The sequence below is a fragment of the Camelus bactrianus genome, chromosome X (genome assembly GCF_048773025.1).
Source record: "Camelus bactrianus isolate YW-2024 breed Bactrian camel chromosome X, ASM4877302v1, whole genome shotgun sequence".
Lineage (NCBI taxonomy): Eukaryota > Metazoa > Chordata > Mammalia > Artiodactyla > Camelidae > Camelus > Camelus bactrianus.
The window spans coordinates 43785905-43805506 of NC_133575.1; the positions used below are offsets into that span (position 1 = coordinate 43785905).

At 52.2% G+C, this 19602-nt stretch overlaps 1 protein-coding gene across 5 annotated transcripts in view; it reads right to left on the reverse strand.

Moving 5' to 3' along the window:
- STARD8 (StAR related lipid transfer domain containing 8) overlaps positions 1–19602 on the reverse strand; it is a 74082-nt gene that overhangs the window by 10960 nt on the left and 43520 nt on the right. For all 5 annotated transcript variants that reach the window (XM_045509183.2, XM_010973643.3, XM_045509182.2 and 2 more), the window contains 2 exons: positions 2732–2803; positions 233–314 (listed from right to left, as the gene is read on the reverse strand). In XM_045509183.2, the coding sequence (XP_045365139.1) occupies positions 233–314; positions 2732–2803 (154 nt within the window). The remainder of the gene's footprint in view (positions 1–232; positions 315–2731; positions 2804–19602) is intronic.

Here is a 19602-nt window from a genome sequence, read left to right on the forward strand (position 1 = left end):
AGGATCTAACTGAAGGGAGAAAAGAACTGAGGCCAGACCATGGCTTTCTAGTGACTGGGTGGGTGAGGATGTCACAGACACGGAAGACAGAGTGAACAGCGTGACTACAGCAGATGAACTCTGATCACAGGCAGGCTCTTCCTCTGTCAGAGGGAATGAGGATTGCTTTTTCCCATGAGGAAGTCCCAAGCCAGGCCTTTGACCTCCCAGGCCTGGCCCTTGGCCCCATTACCTGCACAGGGCTCCCAAAGAGTCTTCGTCCAGAAAACTGTGGTCCTTCTTCACAGAGCCAATATCCAGGGGAAACGAACCATCTGTATGGCAGAGAAAAGCCAAGATGAGTCGAGGGTGGTAGGTCACTCAGCGCCAGTGACCCTTGAGTGAGAAGAAGGGGGCCAGGGAAGTGGGGAAGCAGGCAGGCAGTAAAAGAGGGGCCGTGGAGCTCATGGTTGGCCACTGAGGGAAGGTCAAGTAGGGGCCAGGAAGGTCGAGCTGGACAAAAGGACCCATCCATCGGTGAGGCAGGTCCATGGAGGTTGGCAGGCCTGAGTCACTAGGGAGCTGCCAAGAGCCCACCCTAGCTCCTCCAGTCCCCTCTGCATCCTGGGCTGCTCAGATAGAGCCCTTCCTCCCTGGCCACGGTGAACTCTGGGGAGCAGGGAGAGAGTGAGGACAGAGGACAGAGGACAGTGGGTAGCCATATGACACTTCACCTCCCCTGCTTCTCAGAGCAAGGGCGCCCACTCCCTGGAGCTTGGGGAAGGGAGGGGAGAGAGGGAGGAGTGGGGGAAGGGAGAGAGCATCCCCGACATCCCACACTTCTCTGCCTGACTGGTAAAACAAGCCCATTTACTCATTTATTAATATTAATTGAGCACCTACTTTGTGCCAGGCTCTGGGGATACAACAGAAAATGAAACCAAAATGATCCAGGCCTTCACGGAGTTCACACTCTTATGGGGGCAACAGACAGTAAACAGTATGTGAGAGAAATGAAATACGTACTTATAAACGCCGGCAAAGATACAAGCCTGGGGTAAGGACAGGACTTTCCAAGGTGCTGACTTCTGAGCAGAGTCCTGAAGTGGGAGAAGGGGCCCACCATGCAAAGAGCCTGGGAGAAAGCCCCCAGGCAGGACTAAAACTGAGGCTCTGAGGAGGGTGAGAGCCCAGTGTGAGTGGTAGAAAGGGGCCCAGAGCGAAGTGAGCGAAGAGGAGAGGAGTTATGTGGAAGTTGGCTGATGCAGTCTTGTGGGCCAGAACAGAGTGCTGGCGCTCACTTCATTCTGAGTGTGCCTTGAAGCCAGTGGAGGAGCAATGCAGAGCAGAGCAGGGGAGGGACACAATCAGGCCTGTGGGGGCTCACAGGGTCCCTCTAGCTGCTATGCATTCAGAATAGGGGAGGCAGTGAAGAAAGGAGGATGAGGGGTGGGGGAGGACATAGCTCAGTGGTAGAGCACATGCTTAGCAGGCACAAGGTCAATCACCAGTACCTCTGTTAATAGATAAATAAACCTAATTACCTCCCCCTGAAAAAAGTAGAAAAAAAAAAAAAAAGGAGGCTGCAGCGTTAGGCCAAGCGAGCGGGTCACAGCAACATGGCAGGAGGTGGTAGGAGGTGGATCGATTCAAGAGATATTCTGGAGGGAGAAGGGCCCTGTTGGAGGTGGGGCTTGAGTGGACAGTGGTGCCATCAGAGTTCAGGTTTAGACCTGTTCCATCTTAAGACATCCGTCAGACAGCTGAGGAGAGATACTGAATTGTGAACTGAAGAGAGGAATCTGGAGCTTGGGACTGAAGTCTGGACAGAGAGACACTGTGGAGTCATCAGAATATAGATGGCACTTGGACAAGGAGCTCTTGGGAAAGAAACGTCCAAGACGGAGCCCTGAGAGCCCCAAACAGTCAGGATCAGCTAGAGGGCGCTATGTCGGCCGAGGAGACTGGGAGCAGCCAGGGGGGTCGCCAAGAGAAGAGGGCACTCCAGGAGCTGCAGGGAGGAGCCCACTGCGCTGTATGCTCTGGAGAAATTAAGTCAGGACTGGGAAGGGACTGCAGAGTGTGACCACGTGGAGGTCCCTGGTGAGCTTGACAAGGGCTGTTTTGTTGGCAAGGTGGGGATGAAGCCAGGGGACAGTAGAGGTGTGGGAAGAAGAGGGGAAGTGGAAACAGCCAGGATGAACAACTCTGAAGAGAAACAGGGAGGGGGGTGAGTATAGCTCAGTGGTAGAACTTAGCATGCATGAGGTCCTGGGTTCAACCCCCAGCACCTCTATTAAAGCAAATAAGTAAATAAATAAACCAAATTACCTCCCCTCAAACATAAAAAAAATAAATAAAATATTTTTTAAAAATAAAAGAGAAAAACAGAAAAATGAAGGCAGACAGAGAAATAAGGCTGTGGGGAGGAGAGGGGGTCAAGGTTGCCAGGTGCACCCCCCCCCACGTTGTGTCTATGTCAATAACGTCCTCAGAAGGGGCACAAAGCAGTGGCCCCGCTTGAGACAAGGCACTTTAACACACGGGGAACTCCAGAGCTCGGGAGAGCTGATGAGCAGTGTGGGAAAGAGGACTGAGTAGGAGAGAGCTTCTCACTACAGGATCAGGGCCAGGGTACGAAGCATCTCGCGTGGCTGGAGAAAAGATATGACTGGCCCCACTTTCCAACTGAAAAATGGAGGGATAATGCAGGTTTTGAGGTGAGGGAGGGGTAGCAACTGAGTGGCCTTACCTTCAAACAGCTGAGCATACTGAGGGAATCCTGTAGCTCGCAGCCACCCGCATGCTTTTTTGGCCTCAGTTTCTAAAACAGAATGGGGGGAGAGAGACAGGCAGAGAAAGGAGCTTAGGGATGCTGGAGCCAAGCCACCCTGGGTGTGCACTGCTGCACCTCTGGCAGGCATCTGTAGCCCTGGTGACCCGGAAACGACAAGAGAAGCATGAAGGAGATGGCACAGTCACTCCATGTCACAACCAGCTAGGATTTCCCCTCTGCTCCCCAGACCCTATTCCGTGGATGTCCTGGGACACCTCTCAAGCCTCATTCTCTGCTGGTCCAATCCCCCTCCCACTCCCCCGCACTCCTGCCCAAGAACGGAACCACCATCAGCAGCAACTCCTAGCAATATCTGGGGTCAAGAAATAGTGCCAGGGGATGAAGCCACAACTGTCTTCACCTCCCCACTTTGCAGGGAGCCATCCAATTTCCCGGCCCGGGTAGACCATCCTAGTCCAGCTACGGGTACAGGATGTTCAGCTGTTACTATTCTCTTTCCCATCATTGTACCTAAAATTCCCCAGCACCCTGATAGCCAAAACTCACTGAACACACACAATAAGCTGTGCAGAAGGTTTTCATATACCCATTTGACATGCCTCCAAACAGGCTCGTCTACCAGGCTCGCACTTAATGTGGTAGCAGTGCTGGGGCCAGACGCCAAGCTCTGACTCCCCCTCAGGGTTCTGACCCTTCTGACCTGGCAGTTTCCCCAGTGCTCTCCCTCTCCTACCCCTCACCAAGTCCCAGTCCTCCTTCCCCAAGGAGCCTCCCAGGACTGCCCTGGCTCTCTCCCGTGGTTTGGCCTCTTTGGGGCACAACCCAATGCTGACTGTCAGGCTGACGATGCTGGCTGATGGGAGTCTTGGGGGGCAATGGCTGGGTTAGCCACCAGCCTCTGCTCTGGGAGTGCCTGGCACAGGGTGGGATGCCCCTGCCAGCCTCAGTGGAGATTTGCAGCTGGACTGAAGCCACAGAGGAAGCCCTCCTGGCCATGATAAGCTGGGTACCTGCAGCAGAGCCCTACGACCTCCCAGGAAGCAATTTAGTCCCTACACCGGTGCCAGGGAGCAGTAGGGCTGGGACCATGGGATCTGGCATATGGTGGGGGTGGGTGGGAGGAGAGGCTGCTGGCTCATCAGAGGTGCTCTGGCCATGGAGTACTGTCCTCAATGTTTCTTCCATTTCCTTAGAGCCTGTGACCAGGGGATTCCAGGGAGACTGGCAGGGGTTTTGCCAAGACAGGAAGAGCTCTCCCTTTGCAGTGCTCACCCACAAGGAAATGCAGGATGAAATTTTGGCAGCGAGAAGTCATAAGTTAAAGGACAAACTGGTATTTCAGAGATGCTGGGTGGGTAGACAACGGAGGGAAGAGTGCGGGGAGGTGGAGGTCAGTCAGAAAAAATAATAGGCTCCTCAAGGGTCTCACACCGATGAGTATTTGACAGGGAGAAGAGAAGGCTCTTCAGCCTCTGTAGTTCCTGAGGGTTTGAGGGCAGACTAGGGTGGGGCGTGGGTGAACACTTGTGCATTTCTGAGAGTGCATGCGTTGGTTAGTGCCATCTCAGCGTCTGTCTCTGCCCGTAACTGCAGCCAAGTTTGCTCACATCACCAGTTTACATGGATCAGTGTGGGACCAGGCACCTGTATACACACATGCATGGGCACCTGCACTTGCATCTGTGTGTACATGTGCGTGTCTTATGTTACCACAACTTTCTAACCTATGATACAGATCTAGGAGTAACCAGGACCTCAGAGGTCCTGGAAAGGGTTTGTTCCCACAGAGCCCAGGTAGCAGTACCTCAGCCCTGCTGGCAGGGGGCAATGCAGGCCAAGGAAAGGACCCAGGTCTCCAGGACCGTGGTGATCCAGGGGATACAGTCAGAGCAGCCCAAAGGGACTTCACACCAGCACAAGTAGCATTGGAGGGACATGGTTTTGCTGCTAGCACAGCTAAGCTGGCTGTCACAACCATTTCCCTGTCTCCTCCTCCTACCACACCCTTAGGGGAAGACCCTTCTCCATCCTCAGAGCCCCTCCAGGCCATCAGTTCTGCTTTTCTGTCATTAGGACAAAAGGGAGTGGCCAAAGGAAGGACCAGGTCGAAATTTCCAGAGAGTCAGACACAGATGGAGACAGTGACCCCAAAAAGGCCACAAGTCTGGAATGGCCACCCCAGGCAGGAGACCCAGTCCCCAAGGACAGGCCGACGTGTACACAACACACCCTGAAGACCCCTGCAGCCCTGTCATTCATGGCTAGAGGCAGAACACGAGGAGGGAGGAAAGAGGCATCTGGCTGCCATTCCTTAGTCTGGAGGAGGTGGGACAGTGCGGGGATGAAGTCCTGTCTCTTACACATCTGTGTCGGCTTCTGCTGGAGCCATGGAGCCCATGAGAGAAGGGCAGGCTTCCTGCTCCCCTAATGCCCGGCAGTGGCCCTGGCCAGGGATGGCAGAAAGGGGACCAGCTCACTCAGGTGGGTGCCAAGTTCTTTCATTCCCACATAGAGCCCTCTAGCCCCCAGCTGTTCAAAGTGTGATCCTTAGACCAGCAGCATCAGCATCACCTGGGAGCTTGTTAGAAATACAGCATCCCAGACCTACTGAATCAGAACCTACATTTAACTAGCTCCTCGGGTGATCTGCACATGCATTAAAGTTTTAGAAGCGCTGGCCTAAATTGCCTAGCTCAGGGATTTTCACTCTTGGGTGCACGTTAGAATCAGCTAGGAAGCTTTTAAAATATACCAATTACCCAGGGCCCCATCCTTGGAGGCTGATTTAATTGATCTGTGGTGGGATGCTCCAGATCAGTATTTTTTAAAAGCTACAGTATGGGCATACTGGAAAAGGTGCAAGGGACTTTTCCAAGTCACACAGAGTTAAGTGTCACAGTGGAGACTATGACTCTGATCTCTTAATTCCACGTCCAGCACTCTTTCCATTGCAGTATGCCACTTGCCCTCAGATGCCAGATAAACAAAGGGCTTAGACTCAAAGGAGCCAACTCCAGGCCTCCAAAACTTTTTTCAGCCCCTTCTGGTCTAGTGGAATTACAAGCCTGAGTTCAAATCCTGGTGCTGCCAGTCACTAGCTCTCTGACTTCGGGCAAGTTATTTAACCTCCCTACACCTCAGTATTCTCCTCCATAAAATGGAGGTAAGAGAATCCACTTCTAATAGCTACTGAGAGCATTAAATAAAATACCTGAGAGGAAAAAAAAACACCTGACACATTGTATCAAGCATTCAGTAGATGAGTTCCTGCCCCCACTGACTGAAGAGTCCCAAGGAAAAAGAAAAATGGGAGGAAGAGGCCCAGCTAGTGTGTCCTTGTGGGTCTGGAAAGTGGCTGCACCCATATAACTGTCAGAACTGGAGCCAGATGGCTCAGGGAAGTGAGGTTAGGAGGCAGAAGTTTCAAAGAGGCCACAATAGAGAAAGGAGCCATGCATATAATATATGCATGACTGGGACATTATGCTGTATACCAGAAATTGACACATTGTAACTGATTATACTTAAATAAATACATAAATAAATAATATTTTAAAAAGGACAAAGGAGCCAAGGAATTGGAAACAAGGCTCCTACTGAATCCCCAGCAGCCCTCCCTGGCAGGAATCTGGAGAATGTAATGGCTTCTTACTGTACAGGATGTCAGGGACACTGGCTTCTGACAACATACCACCTCATGGAGGGCTGAGTGGCCCTGAGGCTCCCTCTCAGATGGAGCAGTCAGGGATGTATGTCTCGGTAATTAAGGGCTGAGCTATGGTGCTTTGCTTCATCCCTCCCACTCGTCCTAGCCTGCCCAGGCCAGGGCCAGGAGTGACCATCCGCCCCTAGTAGAGTCAATCCCCCTGGGGCAGGGGCCCAGGCGGCCCTGACTGAGGATTGCCTCGTGTGCCTGGCAGGAAGAGTGACACTGGGCAGGCTGAGGTGAGTGATGGAGGAATGTCTGTGGCCCCTGGTCCTACCTCTGTGTCCAGATGTGCAGATTCCGGCACTTTCAACTGCTACATTCTGCAGGCCATGCTCTGGCCAAGGTGAGGGTAATATGCCAGGACAGCTCAAGGACAGCGCTCAGCTGGCACAAGCTGGATTCCACTGAGATTTGAGCCCAGACTATTTCCCTAGGGAGAGGTGCAGCTGATTCGAGCCATAAGAGTTGGGGGAGATGACATACTAGAAAGCTCCAGAGTCGAATCTGGCTGCAGGGCCATGCCCACAGCTCTCCCAGAGAGGGGGTCAGAGAAGGAAAAGCCGAGCAGCAGTGGATGGTTTTGGGGGTCAATGACAGTATCCACACCTACACTTACACAGGCCACGTCCCGGGCTCCTCTCAGCACAGCACATTTTTCGTGCAGAGAAAGATAGAATGAGGAGAAAAGCGGGGCTTCTGTTCTTGAGAAACACTACGTGAACAAGGAGAGAGCTTACACACCCACAAGAAAGGCAGCAATGTTTCCCACTGCCGAAGTGCAATAATGCCTAAACTGAGTTGGAGAAGAAGCTTTTTCCAATCAAGCCGGCTTCCCCCACTGGCTGCCGAAGTCATCTTAGCGACTTGTTTTACTCTCTAAGCTTCGGTTTCCAAACCTATACAGAGAGGACTAACAAATTTCCTGCCTACCTCTAGGGTTACTGGGTGCATCTGGCCGGGGTCTGTCTGGTCTGGAAAGCAGATGTATGAAAGTGATCATAAGAGAGGGCTGCTTTTCCTAAGGATTCTTGAACTGTGTATTCGCAGGCTCTTTGCAGCTCAGTTCAGACTGTGTCCTAAGTGTAGAGAAGTGAGAAAGAGAGCTAGGAGTAAAAAGGGTGACAGGCAGCTAAGCTGCCAGAACTCAAGCCTCACCCAGCTACCCTCTTCACTCACCAACTCCAACCCCTTCATACCACTGTTGGGGGAGTCGAGCCTTTATGCCTTTTGGTCACCCAGTGGGCTGTGAGAGAGCTGCCCAGGCCCTTGTTCAGTGCACTCCATCCCAACCCAAAGTCCAGCTGAGGCCTAGGGGCTAGGCAAGACCCAGGGCCCAGGACAAGCAATGGGTAGATGTCACAGACGCCCAGATCAAAGTGTCCTTGTTACTGCTGGAGCAGTCTCCTCTCGACGTGGACTACTGGTTATAATCTGGGGAGCTTTTAAATGCCAGTGCCTAGGCCCTAATTAAATCTTGGCCAATTAAATTAGACTCTCTGGGGACAGGGGTGGGTATTTTTTTGTTTTTGGTTTTGAGAGCTCTCTGAAGCACAGCTAAGATCGAGAACCACTGCCCTAAACAGACATGGCCAGCTTAAAACCTTCAGCCGTAGGTCTCTGGAAAAATTCCAGCAAGAGGCCATACTCAGATCCATTCTAATCACTGGCCCGTGTTCTCTCCAGACCCAATGACAGTGATATGAATGCATGTGGTAGGACAGGAGAGGACACATCTGTGGGTGTTCATGAAGGTAATTTAATCAGACAGTTAGCTGACCTACTCTGTAAAGCAGCTTTCAACAAATGTGTTGGTTTCCTTTACCTTAATTAGCTGCCTATTTGGAAAGACATCTCCTCCGTGGCCCTCACCGCAGGATGGCTGTCTCCAGAACAAGGTTTGTTTCAGCCTGGTCTCTCCCACCTTCAGGGAGGACAGGAAGGAAGGGCCAGTGTTTGGGGGGGAGGGGAACGAAGAAGGACCTGGGGGCCACTGTCTATATGACAACTCAAGTTCCCAAGGTGGGCTCTGTGATGCCAAGCTGGTACCTAAGGTGGGCAGAGGGTCCGCCTACCACTCCGGGTCCTGCTGCTGCACCTGGGAAATGCCATGTCCTGGCAAACAGCTTCTCAGATCATTTCTCTTGGCCGATGCAAGGCCCCATTCTTTGGCCCACCTCCACTCCTAGAGAGGGATGCCGCTTAAGGAGATGTCAGCCTTCTGGCAGAGGGCTCATATCTCAAATGGCCTCAAGTGCTTATGATCAGCTCCTTCCACTCTCCCACCCTCCCACACAAAGGGGTCTGGGCCCTGAGAAGTGTGCCCACTTGGCCTTGAGCCTTGGATTCCAGCCTTGAAGGCATGCTTCATTTGAATTTGCACAGAGGGGTCCTCCAGGTTCGCAGGGGCCCTTTGCAGATGGGCTGCAACAGGTGACTGCCTGGCTGTGCCGCCTTTCTCTTGGAGGGACCAAGGGAGAGGGGCCTTCACAAGGGCTGGTACTAAGAGCTGTCAAGGGTTCTAGGGCTGCCAAGACTTCCCCTCCTGACCTTGGAGCAGACATTCAGGGGGTCTATGATGCCCTGTCTGCTGGGAGGTCAGGTGCACTCATTGTCTCTCCTGTTCTTGCTGCTCTGAGCTGGAAGCACAACTCTTAACTAGATCTTACAGAGGAGGGAGGCAGAGGGAGGAAGGGAGATGAGACCAAAATAGCTCTCATCCCACATTCCAGCCCTCGCAGGAGGTACACTGCAGCAAGGCTGCCGATGTCAAGCAGCCCAGCTTGGCAGTGCTAGACACTGGCTGGCCTCTGGCTTGTTAGGTCGCTGGGCAGAACTCGGGGCCTCTGTTGCACCTGTTCAGATGCGAGCCTGGTCTCATCTGGAGCTATAGCGGATGCCAACATCCTAGGTCCATGCGGGCAGTGCTTTTGGAGTCTCCCCGTCACAACTAAGGTGCCATGATGGCATATGGCCCAGGAAGATATAGTACTGTGGGACTGGGTGGCAACAAAACCAAGCCGCTGAATCTTCTTGCTGGCCAGTGGCCGGTTCATCTGTGCGGCCCTCCAGTCTAACACCCGTCTCTCCTTAACACTCCAAGTCCATTATCAAGGCCACAGGGCCAAAGGGATTCTCAATCACAGACAATTTTACCCCCGAGAGAGCTTGACAATGTCGGGAGACATTTGTGGTCATCACAGCTGGAAAAGGATACTACTTGCATCTACCAAGTAGAGCCCAGTGATGCTGCTAAACATCCCACAATGCACAGAACACCTCCCACAATAAAAGAAAGGCTGACTTCAGACCTGAAGTGTGAGATCCTGAGGGGCAGCCTCCACCATACCTGAGGGCCTCAGGCACTTCCAGGCAGCCCCAGCTCACCATGGGGATGTCCTGAGGAGTGAAGGGAAGAATGGGTGCAGTATTGACTGGAAGTCCCTTGTCTTTGGACACTATGGACCCCTTGCAGGATCAGCCAGGGAGAGGTGGCAGTTCCTGTTTGGAGTTTTTATAAAGACAGAAGTTCTGCAAGGAACCCCCAACTATATCCCTCCTCCCTCACAAAGCTGTGGCCCAAGCCCCAGTGCACAGCTGTAAGTGAGGGAGGGTGATGAGGGGCCCATGGCTAACCCAGGCCTCTGGTCTGCTGGAGCTGCTTGAGAATTGGGGTCCAGAGTCAGCACAGCCCGTGGTCTCCTAGGCAAGCACTTGATTCAGCAGGGCCAAAGCAGGCAGCTGACATTCCTGCCCGGCCCAGGGCTTCCTGGTGACAGTGAAGGTCAAAGCTGCCACCTGCTCTGCATCAGTGGCTCCATTAGCTTTTCTTGCCCTCAGGGGATCCCACCCCCAACCCCCTCCCAGGTGCTCTGACAAGGTCATGGTGACAGGGAAAGACAGGTGTTTTAATAAGCCACGTGCTACTCCATCCCCTCCAGTCCCCAGCCTGGAGGCAAGAGATGCCAGCCTAACCGGTCTGGGGCAGATGTTGCTGCTCTCCACTGGGGTATGGGTGGAAAGAGTATTGGACTGAAGGTCAGGAGAACTACATTCTGGTCCTAGCTCCACTAGGAACTTGTCAGGTGATCTTGGGCAGGCCAGTACCTCTGTCTAAGTTGCAGTTTCCCCATCTTCTAATGGCCACTCACCAAAGTCTAGACCCGGAACAGAAGTCTGTGTGATCTGCAGTGGCTGGCTGAGTAGAGAGACGGATCCTCTTCCTGCACTCTCTCTTCTGGGAGGCTCAAGAGAGGACCCTCCGTGGGGACCAAGAACAAACCCATCTTGCCTTCCCAATACAGATCTCCTGATTTCCTACTTTTAGAGGCCCCAAACCCTGAAGCTTAAACCTCCAGTCATCTTGGTCTGTCCTCTCTCTGCTCATGTATTTAGCCATCAAGTTCTATCAACTTTTCCGTCAAATAGTCACGGCCATCCATGCCCAATCGTGCTCTCAGTTCTCATGCCTGGATTACTTCAGCCCTCCAAATTCCCAGCCTCCAGACTCTCCTTTCAACAGGTCTTTCTGCCAGCTCCTTCTTCCAAGAGCCCAGCTCTGACCTGGCCAATCTCCTATTCTTCAACCTAACAGGGTCCTCACTGCCCACAGCCCAGAGCAGACATCAGACTGCTTTCCACCTGGTGCTTATGGCTCTCCACCCCCTAGATCCAGCCTGACTTGAAGCTGCAAATGCTTATTAGTCATCAAGATGGGGGTCAAACACCCCCTCTCATGAAGCCTTCCTTCCCTGACCTCTCATCAACTCCCTGCCACCCAATGGCTTAGTTAAACTCAGTGGCTCTCTGCACATTTCCATTACCTTCTCAGCAGCACATAGGTTTGTCTCCTCCATTCAACTGGAGCTCCACTGCATTGGGTCCTTTTGGTCTCAGTATCCCCACTGCAGTGTGGTACATGCTACTGAATGTACATGTACTGAATGTACATGTACTGAATGTACATGCAACACCTAGACAGGAAGTCTTGCTCCCCAACTGAACAGCATGCAAGGCCTCTGACTCCACCCTCTCCTCCAGTATCCCCACAGCAAGGACACAGACCTGAGCCCATGTCTACAACTCGGCAGACTGGCTGACTGGCAGCACACCTGGCCTCAGGGCAGAAACTACATGGCCAGGAACCAAGGCCCAGAGGTGTGAGGAGGGAAAATGAACTCTGCCCGAGGGAGGAGGCATTCTGGCCTCAAGGAGCACTTAGCTCTCCTTCCCAAGCTCCCATGAGGGCATCCAAGCTCACTTGAGAGAAGGGACCTGAGCCACCTCCCTGCTTCCCTCTCTTGACCTGCAAAGTCTTCGTGCTCGCCTGTTTTGACCACCCCCTTTTCCTAGCCCTACTTCCCTTTCCTTTTGCTGAGGCCAAATATAAACTCCTGGGCAGGAAATGCCTTGAAGAAGCCAGGCCCCACCCTGAGATCCAGAAAAAATTGTCTCTGACTGAAAGGAAGTGGGGCTGGAGAGAAGTAGCCTCTTCAGGCAGGGCCTGTGTTCCCTCTGGAACAGTAGACATAAGCCCTCCCCCCAGCCCCGCAGCCAAAGGGAGGGTAGTGACACTGAGCACAAAGTGGAGGGCAGGGGCAGGGGTGATGGCATGCATGCTCCGGTCACGCTGGGGCGAAGGGATGGAGAACCCCAAATGCTGGTCTAACGGCTGTGGAAGACCTCAGAGTGGACAGGTTTTGGGGTACAGTGAGTGAATAACAGTGAGAGAGTAACAGGCTAGCAATCTGAAGACACGGCTTGTAGTTCCGACTCTGCTACTTCTCAGCTGGGGCTGTGTTCATGATTGCTAATGAGATTTAGGATACTGAATAATTCATAATAGACACTAATATTTACTGAGTACTGACTATGTGTCAGGTCCTGGGCTAAGGACTTTAGACAGATCATATTGGGCAAAACTTTACTTCTCTATGCATCAGGGTCCTCATCCGGTTCAAACAGGGATATGATCATAGTACTGATGACACGAGGTTTTTGCAGGTATAACATGAGATAAGAATACTAACAGCCAAAGGGTACAAGTCATCAGTTTGTCCCAGGCATTACTTTTGGTAGTTTTTACATGGTCCACATCACTGGATCTTCACAAACACCCTGTGTGGTAAAAGCTTTGATAATCTCTCTGTTTGACAAATGAGAAAACTGAGGCCCAGAGCTATTGAGTAAGTTGCCCGAGGTCAGCAGTGAGGAAGTGGTGGGCCCAGATGCAAATCTAGGCGATCTGGCTAGAGTCAGAACCAAGAAGTTAGAATCCTCCTCATTAAACAGATGAAATTACCTGGGCTGTAGACACAAAAAGCCTATACCAAGGGCTTTGAGTATGAACCGTCAGCCTTAAGGAAGTTCTCATCAGTGAAGAAAGCACCTGATCATCTCACATCTCTTTGGTCCCCACAACAGCCCTGGCCAAAGCAGGCCTGCTGCACAAATGGGGCAACTGAGGCGGCGGTCAGGTGGCTTCAGTTGGACTACAGATGGAGCCAGGAGCCTGTCTAAATGCTCATAGCCATCCTGTTTGTTTTTGGTTTGGTTTGGTTTGTCTTTTTGTGGGAAGCGAGATAATTAGGGTTTTATTTTTAAATGAAGGTACTGGGGATTGAACCCAGGACCTTGTGCATGCTAGGCATGTGCTCTGCCATTGAGCTATACCTTCCCCCCATAGCCCTCCTGTTGATCTTTTTCCAAGTCAGGCTTTCCCCTCCAAATCCACTCCCCCTTGGCTGTGCACTTATTTACCAGAGCACCTGTCCAGTACCAGGCCCTATGGTAGGCACCAAGGTCTGAAAATTGAACAAAAGGCAAACTCTCCTGGAATACTTGGCCAGAGCTGCTACCACGCCCATCCTTCTCAGGGAGGCAGAGGCTAAGATGGACTGTCCTTTGAAGCACCCCCTGGGGCTTGTTGGGAGGCAAGATAACAGAGAATGAGCTCAAAAGCAGTGGAGCTGACAGCTGGTACAGCCCGAGGGAAGGAAGACTTCAGTATCCAAGAGCCCTGAGGTAGGAACATTGAGGGAGGAATACAGCTTCTAGACAAAAGCCCCCCACATATGTACCCAATTTTAGCATGGGCCACACCAGCTGGAGGGCTCACAAAAGTGAATCCAGACAGCGTCCTGCCTGCTCCTAACCACCCACACCTTCTAAATAATGCAACCCGGTTGTCAAGAGAGCTCATTAAAATGTTTCTTCTTCCCCAAGCCACCCAGCACCCTGCTCTCCACCCTCAGTGCTGGAAAGTGCTAATCAGGCTGATGTCGGGACAACCCCCAACTCCCTCTGGCACCCTCCCCCACCCCAATGCAGCTCGCTATAGAGCATGGATACCCAGCCCTTGGTGTTTTCTCTCATCTCCATCTGTCCACTGGGGATGGGGGTACAGGGGGCAGCAAGGACCTGGGACTGTCCACGCAGGAGTGATTGATTGCTGGCGGGTGCAGTGAGCAGTCAGGGGCAGAAGCCGTAGCTCTTGTCTCCTGGCCAGGCATCTGGGAAAGGGAAGTGGGAAGCATGACATGGTCGCTAAGGGCGGGGGTGGTGGAGTCAGACTGCCTGGGTCCTGATCCCAGCTCCATCCCTCCATAGCTGCATGACCTTGGGTAAGTTCTTCATTTAACCTCTCCTCACCTCAGTTTCTTCACACGTCAAATGAGGATGATGATAGCAGTCCCTGCCTCACCGAACTGTCACGGGAACTACGTAAATTCAAATGTGTCAAGGATTGAGAAGCATTCACTGTTAGTATTGGTGCTATCAACATTATGACAGCCTATAACAGCGTCATAAATGCCACTAAAGGAGGGCCAGAAGAAGGGAGCCCTGTAGGTGGGCCTGGCCAGGAAGAGATTTCCTGGAGGAGGTGGACTCTGAAGTGATGGAAAAGTCCATACCTAATGCCCAGAAGGTGGCAGGTTTGAGCATTGCCTGTCCCCAGGTCAGTGAGCAACAGCCATGTGACAAGGTGGCAGAAAGTTCTACTAAACAACAATAATCATGAGAGTGTTATTTATATGTTTGGATTTAGTATTCAGCAACTCCATGAGGTACATACATATCTCCATCTTAGAGGTGACAAAATGGAGGCTCACAGAGGTCAGGTAACTTGTCCAAAGTCAGCCAGTGCTGTGTTACAGCAGAGTCCCCGCTCTTCACTATGACACTCTCCTGTCCCTGGCACCCTGTGCACAATTCAGGGTGGAGGTCGCTTTGGCTCCGCTCTGGACCCTTTCCCACATGCCCCCCTCTGTTTTGCCCGTTTAGCCCATTTAACCCTGTTTAGGTGGGAGCTGCTCAGGCCAGATGTTTGGGACAAAGTACTTCCCAAGCTCGCTGCCTCTGCCCCCACCTGACTTGACCTCAGCCTGGAGCGGAGAAGCTGGCTATAAGTGCCTATCTCACACCTCAGACAGGCCTGCCTTTGGCCAGCCCCGATAAAGGACAGGAAATCCTTGGGCACTTCCCCTGGAGGTCGCTTGCTCTACCATGGGAACAGAGTTGCAGCCCAGGCAGAAGTTCCTCTGTGGTGGGGAAGCTGCCAAGTCAGCCCTAGCTGCCTTGGCTGCTAGGTGTGGTTTGGGGGAAACCGGGGCGGGGTGCTGAGCGTCAGAAGACCTGGGTTCCAAATCCTCCCTCCCTGGAGCCTGTGCCCTTCCTCTCTCTGGGCCTCAGGTGGGGATCAGCCTGGATTGCACAGGAGGGGGGAGATCCCACTGTCTGACTGACCAGGCTGCTCTGAGAACAGCATGGGGTCATAGAAGTGAAAGTGCCTTGGACACTTTAACCAAAGGGGAGGACTCATCACCATCATCGTCATCAACTGCTAGAGGAATGGCTCAGCGGGTGTTTCTCCCTGTCTGATTCACCCTTCTAGGCCCCACTGTGGGCCTGGCTCAGACTCATTTCCAGCTTCGATGCTCCTTAAAATAGCCCCTTCCCCCACCCCCACCAGCCCAAGAGACAAGAGCAAGTGGCAGGAAAGCAGGCTCCACAGGCAACTCCACACAGTACGATGCCATCAGCTCATCCTGGTGAGCACCTCCTGGACTCAGGCTTGCCCTCTGCTGGGGTTGGTGGGGGTGGGGGGCACCGAGAAGAAGCCCTACCCTCCCAGGGCTCCCTGGTCATGGGAGCTGGCTGGACTGGCAGGACAAACAAACCAGACAGAGCTGTATGAGATGGTGTTTGGGCCCAGGACTCCAGGGGTTCAGAATCTACCTTCTGGAGTCACCAGGAAAAGATAATGGAAAAGTTCAGGCTACAAATAAACAGAGGAGAATGAGGGGCTTCCAGAGCCCCATTTCCCACCCACAGAACAACATTCAGTAGCATATGCAAAGAACACTAAAGAGGCTGGGAAGGGGACTTGTCCCAGGTCCTCCCAGGAGGAGCACTTGGTGGAGCTGAGGGTGTATGGCCTGGAGAAAGCACAGGGGGAATCGGGTTCTGTCCTCAGATGTCCATAGGTCAGAGCAAGCAGACTGAGCCTGGGGGGACCAAGGGGCAGAGCTGGGACCTGGGGATAGAAGCCATAGGGAGGCAGAGATCAGCTCAACATAGGAAGAAATTTTTTGGAGATTCCATGACTGAAAGCAACTGCCTTCAAACACTATGCTCCCACTTATTGAAGACGGAAGACAAGAGCTGAACAAGTACTGGGTGGGGAAGACCCAAGCTTCAGAAGGAGAGTTAGACCCAGTGCCCTCTAAAGGCCCTTATTCCCCAAGCTCTGTCTGCTTCCTTCCTCTAGGGTGCCGTGAGAGAAGCATCAAGGTGACCGGAGCTGGCTAGGCCCTTGGCTGTTTCCCACAGAGACCCGGGATCCCAGGAGCACCTTGGGCTGGTACTACTCAGGAGGAGTAGGTCACTCATTAACTTGTGGTGGACTGGGCCAGAGGGTGGCCCCCTGGGACCGACACAAACATCAGGAGGGGCTGGAGGGGAAACTGCACAAAAGCTCATGCTCCAGGAAAACCCAAGCTGTGGTTGTTCGAGGCTCAGCCAGCCCAAACTGAGCAGCCAGCTGAGACTATTGAGTGACCGGGCCTGGCACACCTTTGCCTTGTGGATAAGAAAAAGCTCTTGCCTGGGGACGCACACTTTTATAGCTACAAGGAAGCCTGAGAGACCACTGAGTCCACAGCACAGTCCCTGCCCATTTTAAAGATCTGGGTCCAAAGAAAGCAAATGTTTTCTTTGAAGTCACTCATGGAGAGGTAGCTACAGAGTGGACAATTGGCAGCCAGGTTTCCTGACCCTATAGTAGGCCCACAGGGTTCACTAAATGTTGGTTCCTTCTTGTCTCACTGCAACTGCAGAAAACTTCTTGTGGTCTAGAGCTTTCTAAATTGGACCTGTGTCCTAGCCTGACCCTCCCCAACTCCCACTGCTTGTCAAGATACAGGCTCTCTGAGGAAGTCCTCCTCCTCCACTAGGGAGGCCTCAGGCCTCATGCCCCAGCCCAGTGTGGAGGGACCCACAGCTGTACTGAAAACAGACATACACACAGCCCCTTCACCCCACCCCCAGGAATGGCAAACCTTTGGGGTAGGCATTTCTGGCTCTTTTAGATCAGGGGGTCAAGTGCTCCCGGAAACACCCCCACCCCCTTCTGAGGCTGATGCCTTAAAAAAAAAAAGAAACCTTACCCCACTGCCCATCTGAATCCCAATCAATTCAACTCCCTGCGCCTCTCAATACCACCCAAGCTGCATATGTCTCCTTAAAGCAATGTGAATGACTACTTCTGTTTGCCCAAGTGAAAACACAGGGGCAGAAGTTTAATTGGCCACAGAAGTTCTCATGACTGTATGTTTGGAAATGTCCACTTGGGGGAGGGGGAGGGCTCAAAATGGGGTCCCTTTAAGGCCTGGGGTGGACTGGGAGGTAGTTAATGGCCATCCCCTGGAGGTGACTTTCCAAAGTGGTTATTATGTGGCTCAATCATTAACCAAGCGGTGGCAGGACCCCAGGCTGGTTGGAAAGGGGCCACTCCTCTCCCAAGGACAGCCCAAGAGCAGGAGGCTCTGGGGCAGTGAGGCCTGGATGAGGGAAGCTCTCCCTCAGCTCCACATGGGGGTGGAGGAGGGCCGGCCCGGATGTGGAGGAAGTCAGCACACCCTTGCTGGGGTGGGAGGGAAAAGCGAGACAGTGAGGGTTTTTATCATGAATGAGAGCGGAAGCTCCAAGCTGGGTCATGGTGATTAGATGACAAGCTGGGAAAGACGCTCATCCTGAATGCATCCTGTTTTGCTCTGAACTAGAACTGGCCTCCAGAGCCAGGGGCAGGGGAGGGGCAGGGAGGCAAGCAGCCTCCTAGGAATTCTCCCAGGCCTGCCGACCTCAAGCTCATGGGTGGCCCTGGAACTGGGGAGGCCAGTGGGAGAGTTCGACCTCTTATTTACCACTGCAGAACCAAGGCACGTAGTTTCCACAAGAAGCCTCCACAAGTCAGCCCTGGAGTCCAAGCCTCAGAGACAGCAGCCGATGCTGTAAAACAAGGGGCTAGGGCTCCAGAATCCCACCAGCTCAGACCTTTCCTGGGCTTCTCTTTCAAGGTTCAGCTCAAATGTCACTGCCTCTGTCAGTCACCTTCCCCTTGGTCAAAAGCAATTGCTCTCTGGGCGAAATGTTTTCCTCAACAATTGGAAATATGAACACTGCCAGGATATATGATGATATCAAGGGACTGTTTTAAGGTGTGATAGTGGTGCAGTGTCCATTTTTTATGTGCCCCAATTTATATACGTATATATGACTATAGAGAAATTGATAAGGTGTCTGGGATCCATTTCCAAATAACAGAAAGAAGATGAAGTAGATGGAGGCATAAATAGGTAAGGACTGGCCATGAGCTAATGGCTGTTGAAGTTGAGTGACATGGGAAGTTAAGTACATGGGACCTTATTATATTAATTGTCTCTACTTTTATGTATGTTTGAAATTTTTCACAATAATTTTTAAAGCCCTTATTGAGGTAAAGACTTAGTTTGTCATGTATCATTCATGCCACTAACCCCCATCTACTAGATGGTAGATTCCATAAAGGTAGGGGTTAACAGGACCTAGTACCAAGCCTGAACTTAACGACTAATAATTTATACAGCACTTGGTAGTTTACAAAGCACTTAGCTGTGGATCCCCTCATTTAATCCAGTGAGGTGGGAAAAGCTGGGAGAAACCCAGAGCCTGAGAGGTTGAGTGGAGCGGCAGAGCCTGGATTTACACCTCCATGTGTTCAGCTCCCAGTCCCCTATTCCTTGTCTCACACCATGCTGGACTCCTAAGGAACTTAACATCTAGTTCTACAGTCCCTGCGTGGTCAGAGTAAACAGGGACAGCAATAGTGGGCATGCAAGTCCCCAAGGTGGGGGGCTGGGCAAGAGGAGACTCAACACACAAACACAACACTTCAGACTTATGACAAGGGCCCAGACCGTGGCCTCCAGTCCACTGATTCAAATTTACTAGGACCCTTTTCCCTACCCCAGTACACACAGAGAAACCAAGGCCCCAGGTCAGAGATGAATTAAGCCACAATAAAAATTTGACACCAACAACTGTGTGCCCAGCCCTCTGCTCAACTTCTCTGTTTAAGGTTACAGTGTGGGTTCACACATCCCATCCCAGAGCACCTCGCATCTTTCATATCTTCAATCTCTATTTTATGTAATAACAGCTTTCCAAGGGGCTGTGATGCTTGATCCTTCCTAAACTGGGAGCACAAGAAAAAAAGTTCTCCTTATTCTATTCAAACCAGAGGTAACTCCTTCTCCCAGTAAGAGACCTCGTGCCCCACCTTCCCCAAGAAGGTGGGGGCACAGCCTGCTTTTGTCAAGCCTGCCATCTTTTGAACCTGAACTTTCTGTGGCTGGAACAGGGAGCTCCAGGAGTCTCCTAGTGGAAAAGCACTGACAGCTGCCACAGCATCCTCATTAGAGACTCCATCCTCTTCTCCCCTGGGGACTTTCTTGCTTTTGTGTTGCTGCTACTATCCCTATACCTGGCTACAGGGGTCCTCTGCTCCCACTCCAATCTGTAGCCCTAAGAATGGAATTTTTATACTTTAAGAAGACAGAGAGGGTCAAAGTTCAGGCTTCTC